Below are 27,192 nucleotides of genomic sequence, written 5' to 3' on the forward strand. Positions count from 1 at the left end.
TATCTTCGGGACCCACCGGCAGGGGCGGGTGGGTGTGGGATCCAAGAACCTAAGCATGGGGTTGGGTCATCTGGATTCCCAAGACACTGAGGCTGGTGAAAGCACCTGCTGGGTTAAGAGGCCTGAACGTCTGGGCAAAGGTCCTGAGAGGCAGGGAAGGGCTCAGATGCCCTGGGGCCGGGACGCCAGGGTCCGCGCGGAAGAGGGAGGTGGGTCAGAGGAGCCTTGGGCCTGGCGGCTTTTGCATCTTTGTATTGGTCGAGCCGCCCATCTGTCAGTGTTGCGTGGTCCAATGCACGTGCTTGGGGGGAGGGCCCTGGTGCTGATGCTGCCGTCAGTCGGTGTTGCAGGGATGCGGCGGCGGGAGCAGCCGCCCTGACTCTCAGAGCACCCTCCTCGGAGCGGCACCGCGGCGGGGCGGGCGGGGACGCGGCGGGGACCGAGAGGCGCGAGGCGGCCAATACTGCTGGCCCCAGATCTGTCACCTGCTGGAGACCCAGCGGTCTTGAGGCTCAGATCCCCACCCTTCAGCTCCTGGCGCCCCTAGAACCAGGTATGGGGGGGCTGCGGCGAAGACGGGTGGGGGGCGGGAGCCAATCGGGGGAGGGGAGTGGGCCGGAGGGGGCGGTGGATGCTGAAAGGACGGATTGGGGGGCGGGGGCGCCGAGCAGAGAGGGCTGGCTGTGTGACAGCGAGGAAGCAAAGCCTCTGGGGGAGGTTGGGGGACTCCCTGTGGAAGGGGCATTGGCCCTGAGCTGGAGCGAATGGAAGGTGGTGAGGGAGGGTCGTTGAGGGGAAGGGATGGGATGTGAAGGAGGGGCATCCATAGGGCTGTGAGAAGGGCTCTGAAATGGGAGGGGTGGTCCCCAGTCTATGCTAGTCCTGACCGCTGGAAGCAATGATGGACTAGAGAGACTGTGAGCTGTTGTGGTGTGAAGGGTCTGCAGGGGAGAAACACTGGTGTTAGTGGGCGAGGAGGCAGTCTGGAGAGAGGACTGAGAAGTAGAGAGGGAGGTCTAGGGGTAACCTCGGAAGAAAAGGCTCTACTGGGGGCTGGGAGCCTAGGGGAGAGGAGGTTATCAGGAGGGAGCAGAGGGGAGGATGCCAAGATGCTCTAGGCACAGCCGAGTCCGTGATGGGGAAGAGCTGGGCAAGATGGGGGGCCGCAGGGAGAGAAGAGAAGCTTGCTGGGGAAAGCTGGGGGGTGACAGAGAAGGAAACCAGTAGGAGGGGCTCTGCTTGGTTGAGAATGTACTGGGGGCAGCGGTAGGGTTCTGCTCACAGAGTGCTGGAGGGGGAGAGGGAGCCTCAGGGCCCCTGGCTGGCTTACCCCCACCCCACCCCAAAGAGGTGGGGATTATTTCCCACGGCCCAGCCTTCTCCCCCAGAGGAAGGAGCTGTCTGCCCTGGGGTCTTTGGGATGGAGTATGAGCCCAAGGGTCTTGGGTGGGCTCTTAGAGGTAAAATTGGCTTTGTGGGGGCTTTTGGGCTCTTACAGTCACCTTTGCTGTCACCCTCTCTTGAGTTCTAGGAGAGGCATCTAGGGCCTTAGTGAACTGGCAGGGCTGGGAGGGGCTGTTTCTTGGTGCCCCACAGTGAAAGGGTGTTCTACCCAGCTCTATAATGCTCCAGTAAATCTGAGGGGGTAGGTCTTGGGTCTCCAGCCCCCTTGACAACTTCCAGCTTTCGTGCACTCTCGGTGCTTTACACATATTGTGGGTGGGTGGGGTAGGCAAGGACCTTCCAGTCATCCCCGCCCCTCCCTCTTGTCCACCTTCCCAGTGTCTGGGCGTTCCTTCTGGGGGAGGGTGTTACATCCTCTGTCTTCTGCTAGAAAAGGAGAGAGAAGGAAGCAGGGAGAAAAAAAAAAGAGAGAGAGAGAGAGGAGGGGAGATCAGCTAGTCAGTTAACTACATGCAGGGCCTTCTGCTTTGTGGGTGCTTCGGCTGCTCAGTTCCTCAGCTCCCCACTCCAAACATGGGGGTGGCTCAGGGATGGACACGTTACAAGTGGGGCTATTTCCTTCTGCAGCCAGGGGAGAAGGGTCGGACCAGGAGGCCCCTTATCTTTGCTAAGAGAAGTGTGCTCAGACTCAGTCCACAGGGGTGGGCGGGACTGATCAGTTAGCAGTGGCTGCTGGGGAGTTGTTCCACGGCCTGGGCTGAAACCTCATGACAGCTGCTCCTCAGAGACGAAGGGACCTTGCTCTGGAATAGCCATTGGGGACCTCCATGTCTCTCCAGGCTCAGTCTTTATCAGGTTCAGCTGTTCTGTTCTGTCCAACCTTGCCAGCGACAGACATCCTGACTTTGTTCCACACACTTCGTGGCACCCACCCAGACACACACCTACACAGCACGCACACACACCTGCGTTTACAATACAGCTCCCTGGCGACAAACCGCCCACACTCCCTGCCCAGAGAGACTGCCCCCTCCTGACTGCCTCAGAGACCTTCTCTAGGAGCCCTATTTCAGCACACGACACACATTGAGCCCCTAAATACCCTTAGGTTCCCCCAACAAAGCACTGTCAGCCCTTACCCTCAGAGATGCACAGCGTCTATCACCGTCATCAAGCCAGGCTCGCAGTCATCTTTAGCCCACTTGCCCTGCTGGCATGTACTTCCTCCTCTTCTGGGCACACATGCCCATGCCTGCACACCTTTCCAGACACATCAGCCTCTGCCTACCACATGATATGCAGCACGTGCTAGTAGGGGTCTGAAGCATTTTTCTTCGGGTTTGTGTGTGTGCGCACACTAGCACACAGGCTGCCCAAACATCCTTTATGCCTTGACCCACACCCTATGTCTCTCGCCCAAATTCATTCTCTGTCTCTCTCTTATCTTTACCGTACTTTCAGAAAGCTCTTAAACCCCAGGCCTACTCCTACCTGATCATGGCCACAGTCACCCCAGGCCAGCTTTACCCTCAGCAATATCTGGCCTTCTGCAGAACCTTGAATTCTGCCCCAGCATTTGTCCCTCACACAAGGTTCTCTGCTTGCCTGACACTGGAGACATAGTGTCCATCCCTTTGATTCAAGCTCCTGCTCGGCCCCCACAGGGACTCCCAAAAGTGTGTCCTCACACACCACCCACCCCTTGTTGTTCCATCTGTTGGTGCAGTTCTGTCCTGGCCTCATCCGCACCAACAGGCTGGTGGACTCACCAGAATTCATTCAGTCATGCACACCTTACAGTCAATAATGCTCATCTTACTGTCATTTTCAAAGCTGTTTTCTGCCTCTGCCACCATTCAAATGGGTGGATGAAGGTGAGGCTTCCTGGGCTGTGCCCTGCCCATCAGTGGTCCTCAGTTTCCTTATCTGTGTAAAGGGTGTGTTCCTATAATACCCATGTCTGAGTGATGTCTCAGGGATTTGGATGAGAGGACTATGAAGACTGTAATCACAGCAACAGCTATTGTATTTAGTAGGTACCTACTGTGTGCCTGACTTTTTCAGGCACATAGAAAGCTTCTGGTCAGCAATAGGTGTTTTAAATATTTTTTTTACATTCATTTATTTATTGTATGTGCATTGTGGTGTATATGTAGGGGTCAGAGGTCAGCTTGAAGGACTTGGTTTTGTATTTCTTACGTAGATACTGAGGATCAAACTTGATAGTCAGGCTTGGCAACAGCACCCTCCCCCCTCCCCCCAGCCATTTCCCCCCTCTCCCCCTCCTCCCCCCAGCCATCTTGCTGGCCCAGCAGCAAGTATTTTTTTGTTTTGATTTGTTTTGTTTTTGAGAAAGGGTTTCTCTGTGTTAGCCTTGGCTGTCCTGGACTCACTTTGTAGACCAGGCTGACCTCGAACTCACATCGATTCACCTGCCTCTGCCTTACGAGTGCTGAGCAGCAGGTATTAAAAAAAAAAAACAACACTATTATTATATCCTTTCTTACACATGCACGCATGCACACCTGTCAGACATCTTCAAGAACATGCCAACCACTTAAGGCTCACTCATGAGGCCACCCCTAGAAACCATCTGTCTCCTCTGTATCACTGGGGCACACTCTTCCAGGCCTGTGTCCCGCAGAAGGCATTCTGTGCTCACCCCTCCCACCTCACCCCCAAGGTTCCATGTGCTTGTGTTCCAGCCTCCATTCCATCAGGCCTTTTCATTTCACCTCAGTCCCCAGCCCACATCACCACAGCCCTACCTGCTTGGCAGCAGCCTCACCACAGACACACCTCCAGCTGCCACCCTTGCCTTTGCCCTTGCTGTTTTCCTCCAGGCACACAGATACACCTTGGGGGACACACATGCATACCAAGACGTTCCATGCTCACCTGTCCTCTGGTCTTTTTATCCTTTCTCCCACTTTCCTAGGCAAGCTGAGCTAGCTATTTAAAAGAATGGAGAAGGGCCCAGAGGCGAGATAGAATCAAACTGGAGAGAGTCCCAGCTCTGCCACTTACGAGCAGTGTCACCCTGTGTGGCCCTATCTCGTGTAAAAGAGAACCTCACTGAGATCTACTTTGCTCACTCCTTTGTTCTTCAAGGCCCTGGCAAGGACTGAAGTAAATACCAGACATGCGTAGTGCTGCAAACTATAAAAGGCTGAGAGGTTCTAGAAGTAATCATTAATACAACACACACTTTCCCACATTGCAGAAATATCAGCTAGGCTATGCTCTTACACACATTCTAAAGCTGGCAATATTTTTCTTTTTTCTTTTGTTTTTTTCGAGACAGGGTTTCTCTGTGTAGCTTTGGCTGTCCTGGACTCACTTTGTAGACCATGCTGGTCTTGAACTCACAGTGATCCACCTGCCTCTGCCTCCTGAGTGCTGGGATAACAGGCATGGGCCACCACCGCCTGGCCAACAATACTTTTATCATTTTCTGTTTTGTTTTGTTTTGTTTTTTTCGAGACAGGATTTCTCTGTGTAGCCTTGGCTGTCCTAGACTCCCTTTCTAGACCAGGCAGGCCTCGAACTCAGAGATCTGCCTGCCTCCGCCTCTCTGAGTGCTGGGATTACAGGCGTGCACTACCATACCTGCATACTTTTATTATTCTGAAAGACATGGGAGCCCAAAGAGGCCAAGTAACTTCCCAAAGATCACACACGTTGATAGAGGTATGGCTGGCATTGGAGGTGAGATTTCTGAGCTGAAAGAAGTGGCATTGGAAGCCAGGCTCCTGAGCTCTAACCACGTATATTGTGGCTTGTTTTGAGGGCTGGATTCATGTCTGTGTGGGTCCTCCCTTATCTTCACTGGGTCATCAGGGCTTGAAAGGAGAGTAGGAAAAGAGACAGGAACCATTTGTAGCCTGTCCATCCTGTCAGTCCTGCCTGGGGCTTTCTTTAGTGGGGAAAGTGTCCTTAAAAACCGTTATGAACCCGAGGGTACCTTGGGCCACAGTCTGATGTCCTCTTGTTATGACTCAAGAGTCATCCCCTTCCTACGCCCGGTGTCTCTGAATAGCAGCCATCCCTCCTCAGCTTGTACACCTCCACAGATGGGGAACTCATCCCCCCCTTCCCCCGCCCCCATGAGGTGGCCTACTCCACTGCTGCATGCCTTGGACCTCCAGCAAAATTTCTTTAGAACTTGAGCCAAATTCTGCCCCCTCAAAACACGTTCTTCTCCCACCTGTCCGAGGGCTGCCTTCTGGGGCCACCAGAATGTGTGTAAACCAAGCTCTTCCTCCCCAGCGCCTGAGGGAGGCCCCTGCTGTCTCGCTCCCAGCTGGCATGAGCAAGGGAGAATCAGAGAGAGGCTGGAGAGGTGTGTGTGTGTGTGTGTGTGCGCGAGCGCGCGCCTATGTGTGGGCTGGCCAGAAAGCCAGCTGAATAGATATTGGGAGAAGGCTCCTGGCGAGTTGGGCATGGAATTGGCATCTGTTTTGCTCAGTCTGAACTGGGAATTATGGAGCCCAGGCAGGAGAGTCCATTTGGTTACGATCGGCTGGTCCAGTGGGAGTATTTACAATAAGAGGCTCGTGAACTCTGCTTTAGTCTTGTTCTTCTGTGTCAACACTGGACACTCTCTGCCCCTCTCTTAACTGCTGAGCCATGTTTCCAGCTCAGTCTCTGCTTCACTTTAGGGAAAAGATAGAAGGAACCCCTCGAGTGGTTTAGTCTTGAGGTGGGCTTGGAGTTTGTCCACTGTGAAGGCTAGAATAAAGGCAGGTGGGCTGTGGTCTCAGATACTGCCTGGTGGCCCCAGAGCAAGGCAAGATAGAGGAAAGCCATTGTGTTTGGGACCAGTAGACTCTTAACCTCTACCCTCATCTTTGTTGCCTTGTTTTCGAGCGTGAGTGATAACACTGCTTTGTGGGGCCAAGGAGAGGCATGGGGTCCATCCTGGTGACTGACAGAGTGGGGATCCCCAAAAGTTGAAGTTCACATGCCACAGCCTGGCTGTGAGAAGATGGGGGGACTCTGTGGATCAGGAGGAACAGGGGGTGCTGTCAGTAGGAAAGAGTAGAATAGCAGGGATTGGACAGAGGCCCTGAGGACACTGAGATCACCCCAGCCCAGCTCCTCCTGCACCCGCACCACTTCCCTGAGTCTGTCTGTGAGTCAGGGGTGCCAGGGTGATGACAGGATGCTGAATCTTGTGGTGCCATGGGCAAGGTCAACTCCCCAGAGGAGCAGTGGCCTATGGCCAGAGGGGACTGGCAGGGTGTACTGCATTGACATCTGTAAGTAGGCAAGAACTCCTAGGGGCTATTTTGGCCAGTGTCCCTGCACTGGACAAAAAGCATGGGTTTTGGGGGGACACAGGGCCTGGAGACTGTGAGTGTGAAGCCTTGCACAACTCCCTCAACACCTTTGTCTTAATGTAGTTGTGCAAGGCAATGGAGTAGACCTCTGGAACCTGGGCTGCTGCTGAGGCCCAAGGAAGATGGTCCCACCCAGGGACCCCTGTGCACCAGGACCACAGGCATTTGGAGGTGGAGCCAGCAGAAGCTGGTCCTGCTGAAGGCAAGAAGGCCTCAGAGTAGTCCAGAGCAGCAGGTGTCCCAGGTACTGTGGGATGAGGTGAAGTGGAAAGGACCCAGGTGTCTGCTTAGCTCCCTCGGGGCTGTTTCTGCCTTCTTCTCGCAAGCCCGAAGCTGTCCCAAGGGTCCCTGGCTCCCCAGGAGGGATGAGCTTCCTTTTGGTTGACCCCAGCGCAGAGTTAGGAGGCCTCAACTCCAGAGCTGTGAGGAGAATGAGTGATGAGATACAGCGTGGAGGGGCCTCACTGGCCTAGAGGGACCGCCTCGGCTCCCAACTCCCAACGGCTGCCTTCAGACAGGCACTCGCACCTGGCTATTCTCTCTCTACACACAGACTAACTGGAGTCACCCCTTTCTGGACTCTTATCCACCCTACACCCACCCCTCCTCCAACCAGAGCCAACCTGTTCTTGGCTCTCAGGACCCAGGCCCCTGCCTGGTAGCTTCTGGAATCCTCCCCTCCTTCCACCACTATCCATCCATCCATCCATCCATCCCATCCATCCATCCCATCCATCCATCCCACCTTCCGCTTCTTGACTGTACAGACAGAACAAGACACTTTCCCTAGGCTTTTTCCTCTGCTACCTCAGTAGAGGGCTGGGACCATGACAGGACACTGGGATGGGGGGTGGGGTGGAGGAGAGACGGCCCCTCCCTTAAGCTGGGGGCAAGTATGAGTGGACAGCAGCACACAATCTCATTCCCTCCACCAGTGGAAATCGATAGCTAATTAATTCTCTCCCCAAAATAGTGTCCGGAGGTTGGGGGTGGGGGTGGGGGCTAGGAAAGAGTCAGACAGAGGCGAAACTGAGCCAGACTGAGACTGAGACCCTGGGAGAGGAGGGGGAGGGGAGGACAGGGAATGGTCAGTCTTTGGACACTAGGGCTGCCTCTTCTGGAGAGCAGGGAGCTTTGACTTTTCCTATTCTTCAGCTTCAGGGTCCCTTGCCTCTGCCCTGGGCTGGGGGTACATGTGTGTGTGTGTGTGTGTGTGTGTGCGTCAATCAGGCTAGGAGCAGGTGCTGCATTTAATTTGATTGGCTAATTAGCCCATGCATGCTAATTATCTCCATTACCCAATGAGGAGAAGCAGTGGCACGCTATATATAACCAGCAGTGTTTGCAGGGATATGGGGGCTGCAGGCCTGGCTAGCTTCCCCCTGATTGGGAAGGGACAGCCCTTGGGGGTGGGTGCTGGGGCAGGATGCTTTAGTCCTCCCACCACCCTGGTAGCCTGTAGGACTCTGGGTGGACAGCAGCCAGAAGCAGGGTGAAAAGGCTGAGACAGGGGACTGGCCTTGCAGCTGCGTCCTAGTCTTTTTAGCCAGTACTGAGGGCTTCAGAGTACTCACTCCAGCCACCTGCCCTCCTGTCACTCTCTGGACGTTGTCTCCTCATTGTGGCTCTTTACTGCAGCCTGCCTGCTTCTTTTTATATCTCCACTTCCTCCTGTGCAGCTTTCTGGTTCTCCTCGTGCCCTCTAAGTCGCTCTTCTCACCTGTGGCTGTGCTGCTCTTTGTCTCTATCTTGGGCCTGCTGGAGGTGGGCAGACTTGGATTGGAGGCCTAGTAAGCTGCTGGGTGTCTGGGTGACCTTGGCCAAATCCCTAGACCTCTCTCTGTGGGTCTCCCCAAGGATGAACGGGAGTAATAGAACTCTTTGAGCGATTAAGTAAGACATTTGTAAAAATGCCCGGGATTCAGGGCCCTGACAAATGCCATTTGAATTAGACATTTGATTTTCTTAACCTTCTGTTTCTTCTCCCCCTCCCCCCGAGCCTTCCCCCATTACTCTTCTGTCTCCACCACTTTTCACGGGCTCTTCTTCCTTTCTCCTCTCCACCTGTCCCCATCTTCTCTGAGACTCTGGCCCCTCCCCGCTTCTTTCCCAGGGTTCTCATCACCTCCATCTCTACCTCCTTCCCACCCTCCCTCCCCAAAATAAAATCAATGCAATATTCAGGAGGGTTGTTGGATATAAATAATTACGACTTGGAGTTTAACGAGATGCAAATTCCCCTCCCTGTCGTGGGGTATAAATTGCTCTCTGACAGCCAGTTACAAGGGTAATCATTTCAGAAAGGCAATTTTATGCAAATGAACCTGACTGCCTACCGGTAGCTCCCCCCACCCCCAGCCCTGGTTGGGGGGCCTGGAAGAGCTGAGTGTTGAAGAGAAATACAGTTACTGGGCCCAATCCTTAGGTTGAGGAGCTGGATGTGGAGGGAGGTTGAGGGTGACTCACCCTTAACCTCAGAAAGACCTGGGCAAGTGGAAATTAACATTTGACGATGGGCCACCAAGTAAGGTTCGGAGTCCAGAGAGGGCATAAGTCTGGCACAGACTTGAATGTCTGTCCTCATGAGTGCATGGGTAGGGAACCTGGGTCCCGGCTGGCTTTTCTTCCTTGCCCCTTCCCAGCCTGGTAACTCTGTGGTGCCATTGACGAATTGGCATTTAATTAATCCCAATGAATTATTTATCAACTTCATTATCCAACATCAAGAGCTGATGAGAGAGACTGATCCCTGGCTAAAAAGCGGGAGCCTCGCCGGGCCCTGAGGTTGGGCGGTGGTTGGGTTTAACTGCTGGGTGAGAGTGAGCGCCTTGGCCCCACCCCCGAGGAACTGGCCTTGGTCCTGACCCTTGGACTTCAGAGAGGGTTAGGAGAGGGCAGCTCTGTTGGATTTCATACAGTGTCACTTCTTCGCCGGGGCACACCTCAAACCAATGATGCCCATAGTGAGCACCACCTCATTGCAACTGTTAGTCCCCTAGAACTTCCAAGTACGATGGCATCTCTTGTTTGTAGAACTTCTGCAGGTCAAGGCCAGCTGAATACCTCAAGAGCGCTAACTGGCCTTGCTGGTTCACACCTGTAATTTTAGCACTTGAAAGAGGAGGCGGAGGCAGGAGGCTATCAGAAATTTCAAGTTTTCTTCCTTCACCTAAGGAGTTTGGGGGAGGGAGGGGCCTGGGCTACATGAGACAGACTGTCTCCAAAACCAAAAAGTGCTAAAAGGAAACAGGTGGTCGCCTGCTGGTTTGAGATGGGGACTCCTTGACTCTGAACTCTCGGTTAAACCTTGTTAAACCTTTGCTCTCTGTTTCCCCGTAGGCGTCCCTCCCCCACCTTCCAACCGAGCCCGCCGCGGGGGAGGGGCTCCACCACCACCACCACCACCACCTCCACCGCCGCCGCCTTCCGGGGACGTGGACACGTGAGCCCTGGCGGCTGGGTCCATGGCACTGTGAGTCGGCGAGGGAGCCCCGCTCCTAGCTAGGGGCGCCCGGCCCCCTCCCCGCCCCATGCGCCCGCGGCTCTGAAGCCTGAGCGGGGCCGGGGGCCGGGCGGCGTCGGGGCCGCCGGAGGCATGGCGCTCGGGAGTCGGTGGCGACCGCCACCCCAGCTGCCGTCGCTGCTGTTGCTGCTGGCACTGGCGGTGGGCGTTCGTGGCTTGGAGTTCGCGGGCGGCCCCGGGCAGTGGGCTCGTTACGCTCGCTGGGCGGGCGCGGCGAGCAGCGGCGAGCTTAGTTTTAGCCTGCGCACCAACGCCACGCGAGCACTGCTGCTCTACCTGGACGACGGCGGCGACTGCGACTTCTTGGAGCTGCTGCTGGTAGACGGGCGCTTGCGGCTGCGCTTCACGCTGTCTTGCGCGGAGCCCGCCACGCTGCAGCTGGACACGCCGGTGGCCGACGACCGCTGGCACATGGTGCTGCTGACCCGCGACGCGCGGCGCACGGCGCTGGCGGTGGATGGCGAGGCCCGCGCCGCCGAGGTGCGCTCCAAGCGGCGAGAGATGCAGGTGGCCAGCGACCTGTTCGTGGGTGGCATTCCACCCGATGTGCGTCTATCTGCGCTCACGCTCAGCACAGTCAAGTACGAGCCGCCTTTCCGAGGCCTCCTGGCCAACCTGAAACTGGGCGAGCGGCCACCGGCGCTGCTGGGTAGCCAGGGCCTGCGCGGCGCGGCCGCCGACCCCCTGTGCACGCCCGCGCGCAATCCCTGTGCCAACGGCGGCCTCTGCACCGTGCTAGCCCCCGGCGAGGTGGGCTGCGACTGCAGCCACACTGGCTTCGGCGGCAAGTTCTGCAGTGAAGGTGAGTCCCGGCACGGGACAGCGGTGGAGAAGTACTCGGGCCGGGGCCGACTGGCATGTGCTAGGGCACCGAGGCGCCCGGGTTAGGGCTTAGGAAGATGGCGTGAGTGCATGAGGGCGGGTGCTGCTCTGGAGTAAGCCAGGAGGCCGTGGGTGTGGGCGTGGCCCGGGGCGGGGCCAAGAGTGAGCGCTAGCTCCACCTGTGCGAAACTTGTGTGGTGACAAAGTCCAGAAGGGGCTGGTGGCCTGGGGGACTGTGAGTGGATGGTAAGGTCGTGTGGGCGGGGCCTGCACAGGACATGCCTGTAAGACGGGGTGTAGGGAACGGTACCTTGGACGGGGTGTTGAGAGTTCGGTATTTGAGGTGGGGGTGGCGGTCTTTCGAGAGGTCAGAGTGGACAAGGCCTCTGAGAGGCTGGGGTTTGCTGGTGGTAGCCACTGTCTCGTGAAAAGGACTGATCTGTGAAGCAAGTCCAAATCCGCTTGGAGACCTACCAGAGGGTGGAGAGGGAGATGGCGAAAGGGAGACTGTGACCTAACCAACCAGGAGGACGGGAATTGTGTTTGCTTTCTGTCACAGATCTCCAGAGTTGCATGGAGAGGGTGGCTGAGGCTCCTGACTAAAAATTGACCTTTTTGGTGATGGGCCGGGGTGCCAGGAAGTCTCTCCGAGGTGCAAGACTGGGAGGGGAGGCTTGTGTTTCCAACACGGAAGCCCTTTCCAGCTTGAGGTTGAGGTGGAGATAACAGGGCTGGATAAGCCTTGCTAACACTCTGGAAGTTGGGACAGAATATGGAATGGGACTAGGAAGAAGATATTAGGGCCTCTGGCAGCACCCCAGCTTGTAAGAGAGGTGTCCCTGGCTGAGCCCATTGACGGGCTGGAAAAAGACTGGAGGTTAGATTGAGGGCAGCGAGTCTGTGCTTTGGAGGGGGATGAAGACCAAGAAGCCACTTTTATTTTGGTGTCACTGGTCAGAGGAGAGATTTTCTCCTCTTGATTTGGGGATGGTGGCTCATTACCCAGCAGGTATGTGTGGTAGCATTTGTTTTACTGTCTCTACTTGTAGAAGTTAGGGACTGCTTGCGGGTATTGCTGCTGCTGCTGCTGCTGCTGCGTGTGTGTGTGTGTGCGCGCGCGCGCGCGCGCGCGCGCATACACGTGTGCACCTTCAAAGAGGTGGTGTCTTTGAGAGTATGTGTGTCCACACACTAGTGTGGCCCTGGGGATGGTGTCCCTGAGGCTGTGTGGTCAGCCTTGAGAAGAGCCAAGTCTGCAGACATAGCCCTGCCTTGGCAAGTCTGTTCTTCGGCGTTTTGATTGCGCGTCTGTAGCTGTGGTGGAGGACTAGGAAGGAGCCAGGTGTGGTAGTTCATATGCCCAGTCTTTGAGAAGCGGAGGCAGGAGGGGCAGGCGCTTAAGGTCATTCTCGGCTATATAGTGAATTTCACGGCAGCCCAGACTACTTAGCACTGAGCCTCAAAACAAAGCGGAAACGTAAGCTAGCAGAAGGGGCTTTGGATTACTTGGTGGGACCGTGTTTTGGGAGACATCCTTAGGAACTGAGCATATTAACATGGCACCTTCTCGCTTTTTCTCCAAGGAGCTCAGGCGCTCCCTAAACTGTGAAACTGCGTGCAGAGGCCTGTGAGCCTGCTAGTGTGTTTTGGGTGCATATGTGTGAATGGGTCTGTTTGGGTTGCCGTTCTTCCTGACTGGAGACCAGTGCCTAGCAGAGTGACTGGAACGCAGCTGTGAGGGTTTGTGCCCATGTGCTGGTTCCCATGTGTGTGTTTCACTGAGAGGTCTCAACAAGACATTTAGGATGTATGAGAAATTTCCAGAACCTCAGCTTTATTCTCCAGTTCCCATGACCCACTGCCCTTGCCTTCCTAAGAAAACAGGATGAGGTGGGTGATGGCGCACGCCTTGGATCTCAGCAGTCGGGAGAGCAGAGGCACGCAGATCTCTGAGTTTGAGACTATCCTGGTCTACAGAGGGAGTTCCAGGTCAGCCAGGGCTACACAGAGAAACCTTGTCTCAAAAAAACAAAACAAACAAAAAAAAACCCCAAGACATAACAAAATAAAAACCCACAAAAAGAGAAGAAGAAAGCTGGGCGTGGTGGTGCACGCCTTTAATCCTAGCACTTGGAAGGCAGAGGCAGGCAGATTGATGTGAGTTCGAGGCCAGCCTGGTCTACAAAGTGAGTCCAGGACAGCCAAAACTACACAGAGAAACCCTGTCTGGGGGGGGGGGGAGAACGCAAAAAAAGCAGCATAAGCCATACTTCTAGTTTCAGGGAGGGTAAACTGAGCCACTGGGAGGTTATAGTAACTGTTACGTGGTCCCACTGTGGGAGAATCAGGCCTAGGCATATGAGAATTGTATTCAGCGGCATCTTTGCTAATCCATTCTCTGAATGCATCCGTCAGCCAGAGGCCTCCTGTGAACTAAACAAGTGTGTGCTCCTGAAAGTGGGTTGTGTGTGTGATGATGTCCAGGATGTCCTGAAGTTTTTGTGTGCAAGAGGGATGGTTTTGCTGAGTGGGTGTGCTAGAGTCAAATGGATGCTCGGGTCAGCTGAGCTGAGAGCTGGCTATGTGCACCTGACCCACTGTGTGTGACAGCTGGCAGGGGCAGGGGTTCCTGTGTGGATACGGTGTGTGAGCTCTCCGTGTGTGATCTGTTGAGAGAGATGTGCTTTGTCTGACAAAGGGCAGGATGCGTCTATGTCTCTGCACCGAAGACAGCACCCAGCAGCTAGTGGGTGTTTGATTCAGACTTGGGGAATGAATGGAGAGATAATAGTAAGTATTTGAAAGAATCAAGACATGAGGTAAAGCCACATGTGTTCATGGAAACTCACACGTGTATGTGTTGGGATCTATGTTGTGGGTGGTCGTGGGGTGGAAGACACTGACTGCACCTGGAGTTGGCAAGAACAGGTGCAGCAAGAGCCCCCGGCCCCCTCTCCTGCGTCTTGCCACCCCCGGCCTTGTTTATTCTCCTCATGTTTGTTCCTGAGTCCCTAAGCAGCTTTTGTAATAAGCAGTGCTCATTCACTTCTTCTAGCACATTATTTGTATCCGTGTCTTGGTGTGTGTGTGTGTGTGTGTGTGTGTGTGTGTGTGAGAGAGAGAGAGAGAGAGAGAGAGAGAGAGAGAGAGAGAGAGAGACAGAGAGACAGAGAGAGAATTTGAAGCACTCTTGCTATGTAGCCAAGGTGAGCCTCAAACTCACGGTGATTTTTCCACCTCAGCCTCCCAAGTGCTGGGATTGTAGGTGTGAGCCATCCTGTCAGGGTTTCCCCCACGACATGCCCAGACGTGTGAGAAGCAGCATCTACAGCGTCTGCTTTATCATTAGTGTGTGTGTGTGTGTGTGTGTGTGTGTGTGTGTGTGTGTACAGGTACACATGAACTACAGCACGTATGTGGAGGTCAGTGGACAACTTGGTGGAGTTGATTCTCTCCTTTCTATGTGTTCATGGGTGCTGGGAACCAAACTCAGATCATCAGGCTTGGGTGATGAGCAGTTATCTTGTGTGTGTATGTGTGTGTGTGTGTGTGTGTGTGTGTGTGTGTGTGTGTCTGGCGTAACAGAAAGTTATGAGTGAGGATGGGAACCTAATCTAGGTCTTCTGGAAGAGCAGGAAATACTCTTAACCACTTCCTCAAACATACATTTAAAAATTTAAAAATCTCACTTATTTATTTATTTGTTTATTTATTTATTGTCTGTGTAGGCCTCATGCCACAGCATACATGTAGAGGTAAGAGCACAGCTTAGGTGAGCTGGCTCTCTCCTTCCACTATGTAGGTCCCAGAGATTGAACTTACGTCACCAGGCTTGGCAGCAAATGCCATTATCTACCAAGCTATTTTTTTTTTTTTTTTTTTTTTTGGCCTTCTAGTACATTCTTATTCACACAAGGAGGGAGAACATGGCCTCCCACTGTTGGTGACTGGGGTGAGGACAGGAAGACTGAGGGGGACCAGATCCTGGCAGATCTCTCTCTACAGTCTCAGAATCAGAGTCCTTAGCCTCCTTTGGAAGCCACGTCATGTCACTATTACTTGCTTTCAGTGGTTTCCATCTTTTTCTGAAATCAAGGACGTTTTTAAAAGTCAGTAATTCACAGCACAACCTTCCAAAGAGTTAGTTATTATTTTTATATGTGTTTATTGGGAAAACAAATGACTCAAAGCCCTCATGAATCCAGAAAAGCTTTTAGATGACTTTGATGTTGCATTCACCATTGTGGTTAATAAAATATACATTAGGAGAAATAGTTTTAGCTTTATAGGCGGGATGTACCAATTTGCCTTGAGATATTTGGTATACATATGGATTTGTGGATCTTTTGGAATCTCCCCTGTAATTTCCTGGGGTCTTGGCTCACCCACCATCTCAGTAACCACAGAATATTTGCTGCTTGCTTTCTCTGGGGGCATTTGGCCACATGGAGTTGCTGACAGAGCTAAGGATGAGTGGCTGTGCCCCTGTGTACCGGCTGCTGACAGTGTGACAAAGCTAGGGTAGCGTAGACAGGGATTTTGCCATGGTTTATCCATCTGCACTTCTCCATGCCAACCATGTGTGTGGAGAAGGGCCAGAAAAGTGATCAAAGAAGAAGGGCGTGCAGGTGGGCATGGGAGACCTCAGATGGCGTCAAGGCACACACAGACACGTTGGGCCAAGTGTCAGGCGTACGCCTCACTCAGGAGACAAAGGACGGGACTGCCACGGTGTGTGCTGCAGATAGATGGACACTCCGTGCTGTTGGTTTGCTGGCAGTTTAGTTCAACAGGTGGTGATCGAGGGCCCTACGGGGGGAATCAGAAATGAGTAATATGAGCTGCCCGCTCCAGGAGTTGGAAGTTTAGTTGAGGGAGTAGAGTGGTTAAGAGAGTCTTGGCCAGTGCCTTCATGACTTCAGACGTAGCACCTGTCTGTCTGCCAGGTGCTGTCATAATGGTACCTGCCTCAAAGAGAGAGTCGCTGCAGCAATCGCAGTTAGTTCCTATGAAGTCCAGAGGGTGGCATGTGGCACAGAGAAGATGCTTGATAAATAACATGGGCAGTGCCTCTCCAGTCCAGACAGCTCAGGTCCAAAGTGCTAGTGCTGTAAACGCCGAGACGTTGAGGGATACAGACGCGATGTCACACAAGGGGAATCTTCCACACCAAGCTCGTTTGATGGACTAAAGGGTAAGGAAAAAAAATGGGTGCAATGAAAATACTGTATTTAATCATCCGAAGGCTATATGCACAGGCGTATGTAAAACAGTGGGATGTTTCATTTAGACTCAGGTCCCATTCCCAAGATATCTCATTATGTATATTCAACCATCCCAGATTTTAAAAAAAAAATCAAAATCTGAAACATTTCCAGTCCCAAACATTTTAGATAAGAAGGAATAGTCAGCTTGCGGCTGGAGAGATGGCTCAGTGGAGAGCACTTGTTCTTGCAGAGGACCAAAGTTTGGTTCCCAGCACCCATACCAGGCAGCTCACAACCCCCTCCAGTAACTCCAGTTCTAGGGGATCCAACGCTTTTGGCCTCCATGGACGCTTGCACACACTTGGTGCATGTGAACTCATTTAGACACACGCATGTACATACAAATAAATAGATACATATTTTTAAAAAGAATATTCAACCTCCAATAGCAACAAATAAACAAAATTCCAAAGCACAATACACAGGGTGGCAGTTGGTACCTGCCTAGGATATGGCAGGCACAGTAATGTAGTGATTAACAATAGATTGCTGTCCCGGTGTGGTGGTATTACCAGCATTTGGGGACACTGCAGGATTTGAAGCCACCTTAGGCTACCCAGAAAGCTCCTGGCCTGCCTGGGTTACATGGGGAGACCCTGTGCCAAAACAAAACAACAAAAACAAAAAAAATCCCCAAAAGACTGACAGCAAGATGGCTCCACAGGTAAAAGGGCAAGCCACCAAGCTTGGTAACCGGAGTTCAATCTCCAGAACCCACAAGGTGGAAGGGGTGGGCTGACTCCTGCAGGCTGTCCTCCGACCTCCCTGTGTATGCCGTTGTAAGTGTGGATACACATGCACACTAAATAAAGTTTGTCTCTTGTAGACAGCATAGTGCTGAATCCTCTTTTGTTTTGTTTTTTAAAGCTCACAGGGACAGACTCTAAGATTTTTACTATGTATGTATGTATGTATGTATGTATGTATGTATGTATATATTGTGTGTGTGTGTGTGTGTGTGTGTGTGAAGGTACATATGAATGATAGATAATTAGTGGGAGTAGAGTTTCAAGAACTTGTATTTTGCCGGGCGGTGGTGGCGCACGCCTTTAATCCCAGCACTCGGGAGGCAGAGGCAGGAGGATCTCTGTGAGTTCAAGGCCAGACTGGTCTACAAAGTGAGTCCAGGACAGCCAAGGCTACAGAGAGAAACCCTGTCTCGAAAATCAAACAAACAAACAAACAAACAAGAAGAATTTGCATTTTATCAGTATTGGGGATTGAACCCAGAGCCCAGCACATGTTATGCAATGCAAAGGTTCTACCAGTGACTGGCAATGGGGTTGTGAGATGTTATTTGGGACTGGTTTTCAACACTGGTTAGCAAGCTCAGAGGAGGCCAAGTTAGACAAAGAGATGACGACTGTTTAAGGGGTGTGGAAGGAAGGACATGTATGTGCCATCCATTTAGGGGCACATGGCCCTGGGCAAAGAATAGAGGTTATGGCAGGAGAAGCTGAGGCCAGGCCTTGGTACCCAAGTCAGCCGTGTGGTAGTGGATGTGAACTGACCATGGTGTAGAAACCAACACGCAAAGGGTTTTGAGCAGGGATGTGATGCAGATGAGACCCGTATGTAGGAATCAGGGAGTGAAGTGTAGTGGGATTCTGTACAGCAGCTAGGTGGTGGAGAAACCAGCCGAAAGATAGCTTAAACAAGAGATTTAAATTATCTTTATTTGTATATGTGTCTACGTGCACATATGTGAGTGTATGTGCACATATAAGTGCTACCTACCTCGTGCCTTTTAGAGGCACCGTCTCTCTCTGGCCTAGGATTTGCTGATTAGACCAGGCTAGCTGGCCAGTGAGCCCCATAAATCTGCCCATCTCTGCCTCCCCAGTGCTGAGGTTGCAAGTGTATGCCGCCACGCCTGCCCTTTTACCTGGGTTCTGGGGAACTGAGCGCACATCGTTTGCTTGTGTGTGAGACAGGAACTTTCCTGACTGAGGCGGAGGCCTCCTGCCCCCAGCCTTGGTGGTTTTAGGGTAGCCAAGGAGAATGACTGACAGCAGCTGTGGCGGCCAGTGGGGTGCCTGCGGTAGGCAGCTAAAGCTGAGCCCAGAGCCGCGGGGGAGGTGCTCCCTTTGTGGTTGAGGGGATTGGGACAGCTGCTTATGCCTATGTGGAGTTGTAGTGGCCTCGGGTCTTCCTTTGACACAACTGTCCGAGTGTTTGCATTTCTGTTGTGATAAAGTGCAGCTTGGGGGAGAAACGGCTTTGTTTTAGCTCACAATTTCAGGTTATATAGCCTATCATGGGTCTCTCTCTCTCTCTCTCTCTCTCTCTCTCTCTCTCTGTGTGTGTGTGTGTGTGTGTGTGTGTGTGTGTGTGTATGTGTGTGTGTAGGCAAGAATTTGTCTCTTTTTGAAACAAGATTTTTCTATGTAGCCCTGGCTGGCCTGGAACTAACTATGTAGACCAAGTTGGCCTTGGACACACAGAGAGTGCCAGGACCAAAGGTGCCTGCCACCGCGTCTGGCTGTGCATGGCTGTTTTTATCTGTATGTCTGTCTGTGTATTACAAGGTGCAGTATCCAAGAAGGCCAGAGGAGGGTGTTGGATTTCCTGGAACTGAAAGTTCAGACTGTTTTGGGAACCAGGATGTGGGAACTGAAACTTGGGTCTCTGGAAGACCAGCCAGCGCTCTTAATTGCTGAGCCATTTCTCCTGCTCCATGGTTATGGGAGTTTCCTCGGGGCAGTATTGCATCAGAAACCAGTGCTACTTCAGATCTCATGGCCCCCGCTTCCTCCCTAAGCCAGGTGTGCGGAGGGCACACAGAGGTGTGGGCTTGCTGGGCTGTCTCAGAGAGGGGTCCCTGGGACTCAGAAGCAGGAGCTATTTCTTGGGAAGGACCTTGCCCTAGGGAGCCAGGTTATCACATTGAAGCAGAAAGCTCGCCAACGCTGAGAAGATCTCTGGGAAATTTTACCACACTCTCTGTCTCCCTGAGCTTGCCCCCTGAGGACTAAGGAGGTCATGGGTTCCCTCAGGTAGCACCCCAGACTGACTCACCACATTTTCTCCTCTAGATGTGACTCTTCCCTCACTGTTACACTTTTGGGGTCTCAGAGCATGGTTTTCATTGATTACAACCCCCCCAACTTTATCACTGTTCTTGATAACAAATCTTCTAGAATTCTGGGTTCATGGTAGGTAAGACAGTGCCAACCCTGACTTCGTCTCTGTCTTCAGCCAGGTCACTGAGTACCCATGTATGTGCAAGTTGGGATTGGATCAGAAAAGTGACAGCTCCCTGTCACCAACAGCTTCCAGGACCTGTGGTCCAGTCCGATGCTTCCAGGGGTAGAAGAGATGCCAGGGAGAAGGGATGATGGATGTCTGGGGAGTGGTACAGGGCTGAGCTCAGTGTTTCCACGGAAAGACAACAGGATGGTTGCCCGGGCTGGTGGCGTTGAGGCCCGCTTGGTTGCTTGCTAGCTGTGTGAACCTGCAAAACCTACTGAGCCATGGAAAGTCAATGCTCCAGGTGCTCTTCCAAGTAAACAATAGGCTTGCTGTGGTTTGTTCCCCCAGTGGCCAGAAGGCTTCAAGGAGTGGGTGGCACTAGGCTAGACCTGAGCCAGAGGGAGTTGCCATGAAGGTGGAGTGCTAGGGCTTTTCTGCCAGGAGTGTGGGGGATGTCTCTGGCATGGTGAGGCAACAAGATTGCTTGGTTTTGTGGGAAATAAAATACAGTGTGGATTAGCCTTCCAGAAGCTTCTAGTAGTTTTGACTTCTAGGCTAAGAATGTGCCTCTCAAGATGTTTCCATCCTGTATTAGGTCAGAGTGAGCTGGGAGAAGTAAGAGAGGGATCTGGTTTTGTTTTGTCGTTTATACTAATGTCACATATGATAAGTAGTTGAGCTTGACTTTGAACTGCTGATCCTCCTGCCTCCACTTTCTGAATGCTGGGCTCTACCACCTCACCTAATTTTGCAGTGTGTGAAGCCAGGAAAGTATTCTATGGTTTGAGCCATGTCCTCAGCCCTCACTGGAGCCTTTAAAGCTAAAGAGATTTAGATTAAATTTTGTTTTTGGTTTTTCAAGACAGGGTTTCTCCGTGTAGCCTTGGCTGTCCTGGACTCGCTTTGTAGACCAGACTGGCCTCGAACTCACAGCAATCTGCCTGCCTTTACCTCTCAAATGGCAGGATTAAAGCCATGTGCCACCTTGCCTTGCCAAGTGCTGGTTGGTTTTGTTTTGTTTTTGTTTTTGTTTTTTTTGAGACAGGCTTTTTCTATTTAACCCTGGATATCCTGGATATCCTGGAACTCACTATGTAGACCAGGCCCGCCTTGAATTCACAGAGATCTGCCTGCCTTTACCTCTCAAATGGTAGGATTAAAGCCATGTGCCATCTCTCCAGCCCCATATATTTTTATCTTATGTGTATGAATGTTTTGCCTGCATGTATGTCTGTGTACCACATGCAGGCCTGGTACCCTCAGAGGCCAGAAGAGGGTATCAGGACCCCTGGAACTGCAGTTACAGTTGTGAGCTGCCACGTGGGTGCTGGGAACTTAACTCAGATCTCTGGAAGAGAAGTAAATACTTCTAAGTGATGAGCCATCTCTCTGGCCTTCAAATTTTTATTGAAATGTATTACTATTGTTATTAGTGTGTGTGTGTGTGTGTGCATGCCCACGCGTGCGTGCATGCACGTGCATGTGCATGTGCCTGTGTGTATATATGATGTATATTAGCAGCGTGTGCATGCCACGGAGAGCAGAGAACAGCCGTGTGGAATGAGTTCTCGCCTCCCGTCTTGGTGTCGGCTTCAGGGACGGGACTCGGGTTGTCAGCTTACATGGCGAGCACCTTTTCCTACTGAGCCCCCTCAGTGCTTCTCTAGATTCAGATTTGATTGCAACCACAGTGTGGCCTTAGATAAGTTGCTTCTGCACCCCCCCATGTATGTATGTGTGTGGTATTCATGTTTGCACATATGTGCATACACGTGTGCGAACATGCATGTGTGTGTGTTCCTCACTGCTCTCTACCTTACAGACCGAGGCAGGGTCTTTCATTGGTTTGGGAGCTTGCCGTTTTGAGCAGCCTGGCTAGGCAGTGTGCCCTGGGGATTCTCTGTCTCTGCCTCCTAAGATGTTCTGGGATGACAGATGGGCTGTCATGCTCACCTGGCTTTTATGAGGGTCCTGGGTATCTGACCTCTGGTCCTCACAGTTGTGGGCATGAGCCATGTAGCCGGCCCTGTTTCTGCCTTTGGACACTTGGTTTCCTCATCTCTAACAGAGAGGAATAGTCATTTGTATTCAAGGGTTATAATAGTAGTGGCGGGTACAGGAAGCAGCACACAACAGGATCCAGGCCTACTTTAGTGCTCAAAACACAAGCAGTGTTATTATATTACTCACTCAACAAACATAGCCATGTCTTTTTTACAAGCCCGGAGCTGAGCAAGCAGCTGGAGGTAGAGAGATGAATGAGACATTGTTTTGTCTTTTGCACAGTTTTGTGGTCCCATCAGGAAGCTGACTTGAAATTGCTGCTGCAATGTAGCTTTAACAAGGGCAGTGGTAAGACAACGTGTATCACAGAGCTGGCCCGGAAGAGGGTAACTGCTGCTCTCCTGGGTTTAGGTTGCATAGGTTTTGTCAGGGTCTTAACTGAAACTGTTGCGTGCGTGCGTGTGTGTATTTTGGGGAGAGTAGATAGAATGTGGCCTATTAGGGGACTGGAACGAGGTGGGTGTGGCTGGAGCCTGGCTTGTTGCAGGCTAGGAGACCTTCCCTGGTGAAGCCAGCAAGGAGCTATATACTGCAGCAGGTACGCACTGCAGCAGGTACACACTGCAGCAGGTATGCACTGCAGCAGGTACACACCAAAGCAGAGACACACTGCAGTAGATACACATTGCAGCAGATACACACTGCTGTAGGTACACACTGCAATAGATACACACAGTAGTAGATACACATCGCAGTAGATGCACACTGAAGTAGATATACACCGTGGTAGATATACACTGAAGTAGGTACACACTGCAGTAGATATACACTATAGTAGATAGAAATTCACTGCAGTAGATAAACACTGCAGTAAGCTTGAGATGTGGTGGAGGCACTTAGGTGGCATGCGGGTATAAACTACAGGGTGAAAAGACTCATTGAAGGAAGATCATCTCAAAGGCCTCTTTAAGCTCCCAGCAGAATGTACAGGGGCCTTACCTGGCCTACTCTGTTGGAACACGGAGGGCTTTAGAAGGTGGAATCCACAGGCCCTGGGAACTGGTATGAAAAGAGGAAGGATTGCTTCCTGGGTGTCTGGCCCAATCAAGACAGGAGAGAGCTTGGGGGAAAAGGGTTTTTAAGCACCTCAGACAGGTTGAAGGCAAGAAGCCTGTGAGATAAAGAACTGTGGTGGCTCTGATTAGTAAGTGGATAGCGGGATGGCAATGGAGAATGGTTCAGGTGTGTCTTCTCCTCAGAGAGAGGAGAGAACAGCTAAGCACATACGGCTCGCAGCCGGGCTGGTGTGCAGTGTGGCATATGAGGGTTGTAGTCGACCTGGCTCTAGGTTAGATGGCATCTTAGGACACTTTTTAGAGATGAAGAAGATTGGAAACAGGGCCTTTGCCTTAAGGCATCGAGGAGAGCTATGGGTGAGGAGAGCGGAGAGCAGGGAGGTAGACCTGGAGGGGCCTGGGATGCCTGGTGAGGGATGCAAGCGGCACAAAGCAGACAAAGGGGCCTGCTGGTTTCACATTTCTGAGCATACTTTAAAAGATTATTCTTCTTAAGAATATTTATTTTATGTTATGTGTATGTGTGTGTCCCTGAGGACAGGTATTTGTACCACATGATGCAGTGTCAACAGAGGTCAGAGAAGGGCATCAGATTCCCTGGAACTGGGGCTATAGGTGGTTGTGAGCCACCACCATGTGGATGCTGAGAGCCAAGCCTGAGTTTTCTGTAAGAGCAGTAAGCACTCCTTACCACTGGTCCATCTCCCCAGCCCATTTAAAAAAAAAATTAAATTATATGTCTCTGTGTGTGAGTATGTGCATGTGAGTGCAGGTCAAGGAGGCTGGAAGCATCTGATCACTTTGTAGCTGGAGTTACAGGTGGAGGTCAGCTTCTCAGGTGGGCTTTGGAAACCCAGCTAGGCTCCCCTGGGAGAGCAGGAAGCTCTCTTAGCCACTGAGATATCTTTTCAGCCTGGAAAAAGAAGTTTGTAATATCTTCCATGTGGAATTATCAAAATGATTCATTTGTACAGGTGCTAGCAGTTTTCGACTGACCAAGGTCTTAACATGCTCCCGCCAAAGAGTCCCAGCCCAGCAGTTCTCAGAGAACCAGAGGGTTTTCCCCAGGGTCCCTTTAACTCCCTCATAATTGTGATGAGCCTCAGTAGCTGTAGGAAAACCATGGTCTATACTGCTTTGGGGGTGTATCTGTCAGGCCAGAGCCTCTCTGCCATGTATTGTAGAGTGTGCTTGTAACATGGAGGCTTGTGGGTGTGGGTGAATAAAGAGTGAGGAGCCAGGCGTGGTGGCGCACGCCTTTAATCCCAGCACTCGGGAGGTAGAGGCAGGCAGATCGCTGTGAGTTCAAGGCCAGCCTGGTCTACAAAGCAGGTCCAGGACAGCCAAGGCTACACAGAGAAACCATGTCTTGAAAAAAAAAAAAAAAAAAAAAAAGAGTGAGGAGTGTAAGGTGGCAAGACAGTGGGTTCACTGGGGTGTGTGGGGGCCTGGGAGGACGAATCAATAGTAACATGTACTAGGATACTGTGCAGGTGTGGGCGTTTGGGGTGTGTGGGGGGCTGGGAGGACGAATCAATAGTAACATGTACTAGGATACTGTGCAGGTGTTGGCGTTTGGGGTGTGTGGGGGGCTGGGAGGACGAATCAATAGTAACATGTACTAGGATACTGTGCAGGTGTGGGCGTTTGGGGTGTGGGGGGCTGGGAGGACGAAGCAATAGTAACATGTACTAGGATACTGTGCAGGTGTTGGCGTTCGCACTCAGTCTCTGCATGTGCATTATCGGGTGGTTTGATGTATAATAGATACCAAGTTTTTTTTGTTTTGTTCTGTTTTTGAGGCAGGGTTTCTCTGTGTAGCCTTGGCTGTCCTGGACTCCCTTTGTAGACCAGGCTGGCCTCGAACTCACATTGATCCTCCTGCCTCTGCCTCCGAGTGCTGGGATTAAAGGTGTGCGCAACCACCGCCCAGCCCAGTATTTGTATCTGCAGTACAATGCGAAGAATACACGGACAAATCCCACAGCATGTGCTCATAGGAGGGAGGAGGACAGCATGTATGCAAGTGTGTGAGTTTGTGTCTATCTCAGCATCCGCATGTGTGTCTTCCCTTCAGGGTTTGTGTGTTTGTCGGTTGGGAAGTTTCTCTCTTCAGCCTCTGGCTCCATCTAACAGCCTCCCAGTGAGTGCCTGTGTGACAAATGTTTAGAGCTGGGAGCGTCTTGGTCCTCTTACAATGTAGCCAGAGCAAAGCCTCCTTGACTGTGACTTAGCTGAGGGAACTGCTCTTGTGCACCTTCCCTTTTTAACCCATCAGGCATGCCCCAAGGTCCAGGCCAGTGCCTACCTGACAGGAAAGGCTGGTGGCCCATAGGGTGTGGCATAATTCAGAGGTCCTCAGTGTGCCCTCTGATTTTGACTGAATTTAAGGTAAGCGTCCATCTGGAGGCACTTTGCTACACCCAGCCCTACAGAGGGCGTTTTGGCTCATTTGGGAGGTGAAAGCAGAAGGAGCAAGATGTCAGGGCTAGCCTTGGCTACAAAGGCAGCTTGAGGCCAACCTGGACTAGCCAATATTTTGAACAAACAAGCAAACAAATAAATAAGCAAACACCTTCTGGAGTTGGGGGTGCCGCTCAATTGGTAGAATGCTTGTTTAGGATGTACAAAGCTTTGAATTTAATCCCCAGTAGTGCTTGAAGCTGAGCGTGGCACTGCATGCCTGTAATCCCGGCACTCGGGAGGCAGCAAGATAAGCCTGAGTTCGAGGCTAGTCTGACTATGTACGTAGTAAGCTCCAGGCCAGCTTGGGCTGTAGACTAAGACCGTGAAATGCTCTCAAAAATGAAAACAAAACAAAACAAAAAGCTAAACAGAATGAAGACGTTTTTTCTGATCATAGAGGCAGAGCCAGGGTCAGAGGGGCTTAGGAGAGGATGCTGTCCACCCTCTCATCTGTGTAGCGAGGGGTGCAGAGAGGTTGAGTGGCTCAGATGGGGAATCTGGGACAGAATTGTGTATTATTGAACCAGGCACAGGGCCCATGCCACAGAACTATGTTCTGACTCCGTGCAGATGCCTTCTCTTTCTTGGGTGGGTAGTGGGCTGTGGGGCGGTCAGACCTGTGAGTGTGAGCACTTCTAAGTGTGAGTTGTGTGAGAGCTGAACGCGAGAGTGGATCACTTGGTGCTTATGTGTGTCAGTGTGTCACTGAGTGTGAGTGTGTCTCGGCGAGCCCAGTGAGACAGTCTCTGGTGTGAGCGTGTCCCCATCTGTCTCTGAGCTGCAGTGAAATGAATACAAGGGAGGAGCCTGCCTCAGGGAAGCCTGGCTGCTTTGGCTGCTCGCTGCTCACTGCTCTGCTTGCAGCCCTTCTCCCCGTCCCTGCTCTGGGGCTCAATTCCCTGCTATAACAGGATCTGGTGCAAAGTGCAGAGGTCCCTCACTGCCCCCAGGCTCCTAACCCCCCCATAATTCCCCCAGCCTGGCTGATTCTTGGGAGGACTTATTCAGGGGAAAGTGTGGTACTGCCCAGTCCCCAGCAAAGCTGTTCCCTGAGATTTGGGGCTTCTAGGATGGGTTATTGTTATTCATGGCAAGGCCTTGGTGGGCTTGGCGACCTGAAACTCCTTGGTTCATGGCACATTTGCTAACAGGTGTCTTTTCTCTTCTCTCCCTGCTCCCCTTCTCTGAACTTGGCTGACTGTAGAGGAGCACCCCGTGGAAGGTGAGTGGAGTCTCCGCGATCATTAGGGCAATGTGTATATCCCCACAGGGTCCATTTGTAGGGGTACTGTTGCCACACAACAACTCCCTGATGTTTGCGGGGTCCACCTGGGGGAAGGGTGTCTGGGGTCTTCTCTGTTGCACTGCCTCTTCCCGGGCCTCTTTGCTCATTGACTGAGGAAGCTGCTGGGTAGAGGGCAGGCCCTTCTCCTTTCCCAGGCTGCTCTGTGCTGCTCCCAGCCTTCCTCCTTGCCGTGAAGGGAAGAGGGTCTCTGGGAATAGATCATGAGTCGGGGGGGGGGGGGGGGGGGAGAGGAAGATAGCTGATAGCATTGGGAGTGCCCAGAAGTGGCTAGGCAGATGCTGCTTTGCCCATCTTAGGAGGCACATAATGGCTGTGTACAAGAGAGAGCAGGGGTGGCAGGGGTGGCTGCTGGCCTGGAGCCTGTGCTGGGGAGAATTCATGCCACTGTTGCAGGCCCCTGGGAGTGTGGTCAGAGTCCAGGCAGGGTGGGTCTGCCCCATGGTTGAGGTGTGTGGGCGGGGTGAGCTCTTCTACTCTGCTAATGCTGCCCATGGCTTGAGGGAGACTGCAGCTTCTTTGTTCAACCTAGTCCCAGGGCAAGGGTGGGAGTGGGCTTCTCTTGGATCTCTGTCCCTTCTCTCTCTCTCTCTCTCTCTCTCTCTCCCACTTTCTGGTTTTTGTCTTTGCCTCTCTTTCTCCGGGGCTCTGTCCGTGGACCTCTTTCTGTCCCTGTCCCTCCCCCAGATTCTCTGGGTTCTATCGTTCTCGCAAACTTTACCTCTCGCTTTGCTTTTCTCTCTGCTTCTTTTCCCTTCTTTGGGGTGGACTAAGCTCGAGGATAGGGCAGGCT

General features: G+C 52.3%; 1 protein-coding gene across 1 annotated transcript in view; it reads left to right on the top strand.

The window, feature by feature from the left end:
• The first annotated feature begins 370 nt into the window (after nt 1-370).
• The window catches only part of Nrxn2 (neurexin 2), a 113,742-nt gene continuing 86,920 nt past the window's right edge, over nt 371-27,192 (top strand). Inside the window, exons 1-3 of the mRNA XM_051145984.1 lie at nt 371-553; nt 10,086-11,071; nt 26,301-26,318. Coding sequence (XP_051001941.1) covers nt 10,342-11,071; nt 26,301-26,318 — 748 coding nt within the window. The 5' untranslated portion in view covers nt 371-553; nt 10,086-10,341. The remainder of the gene's footprint in view (nt 554-10,085; nt 11,072-26,300; nt 26,319-27,192) is intronic.

This window comes from Acomys russatus, chromosome 5, assembly GCF_903995435.1.
Source record: "Acomys russatus chromosome 5, mAcoRus1.1, whole genome shotgun sequence".
NCBI classification, from domain to species: domain Eukaryota; kingdom Metazoa; phylum Chordata; class Mammalia; order Rodentia; family Muridae; genus Acomys; species Acomys russatus.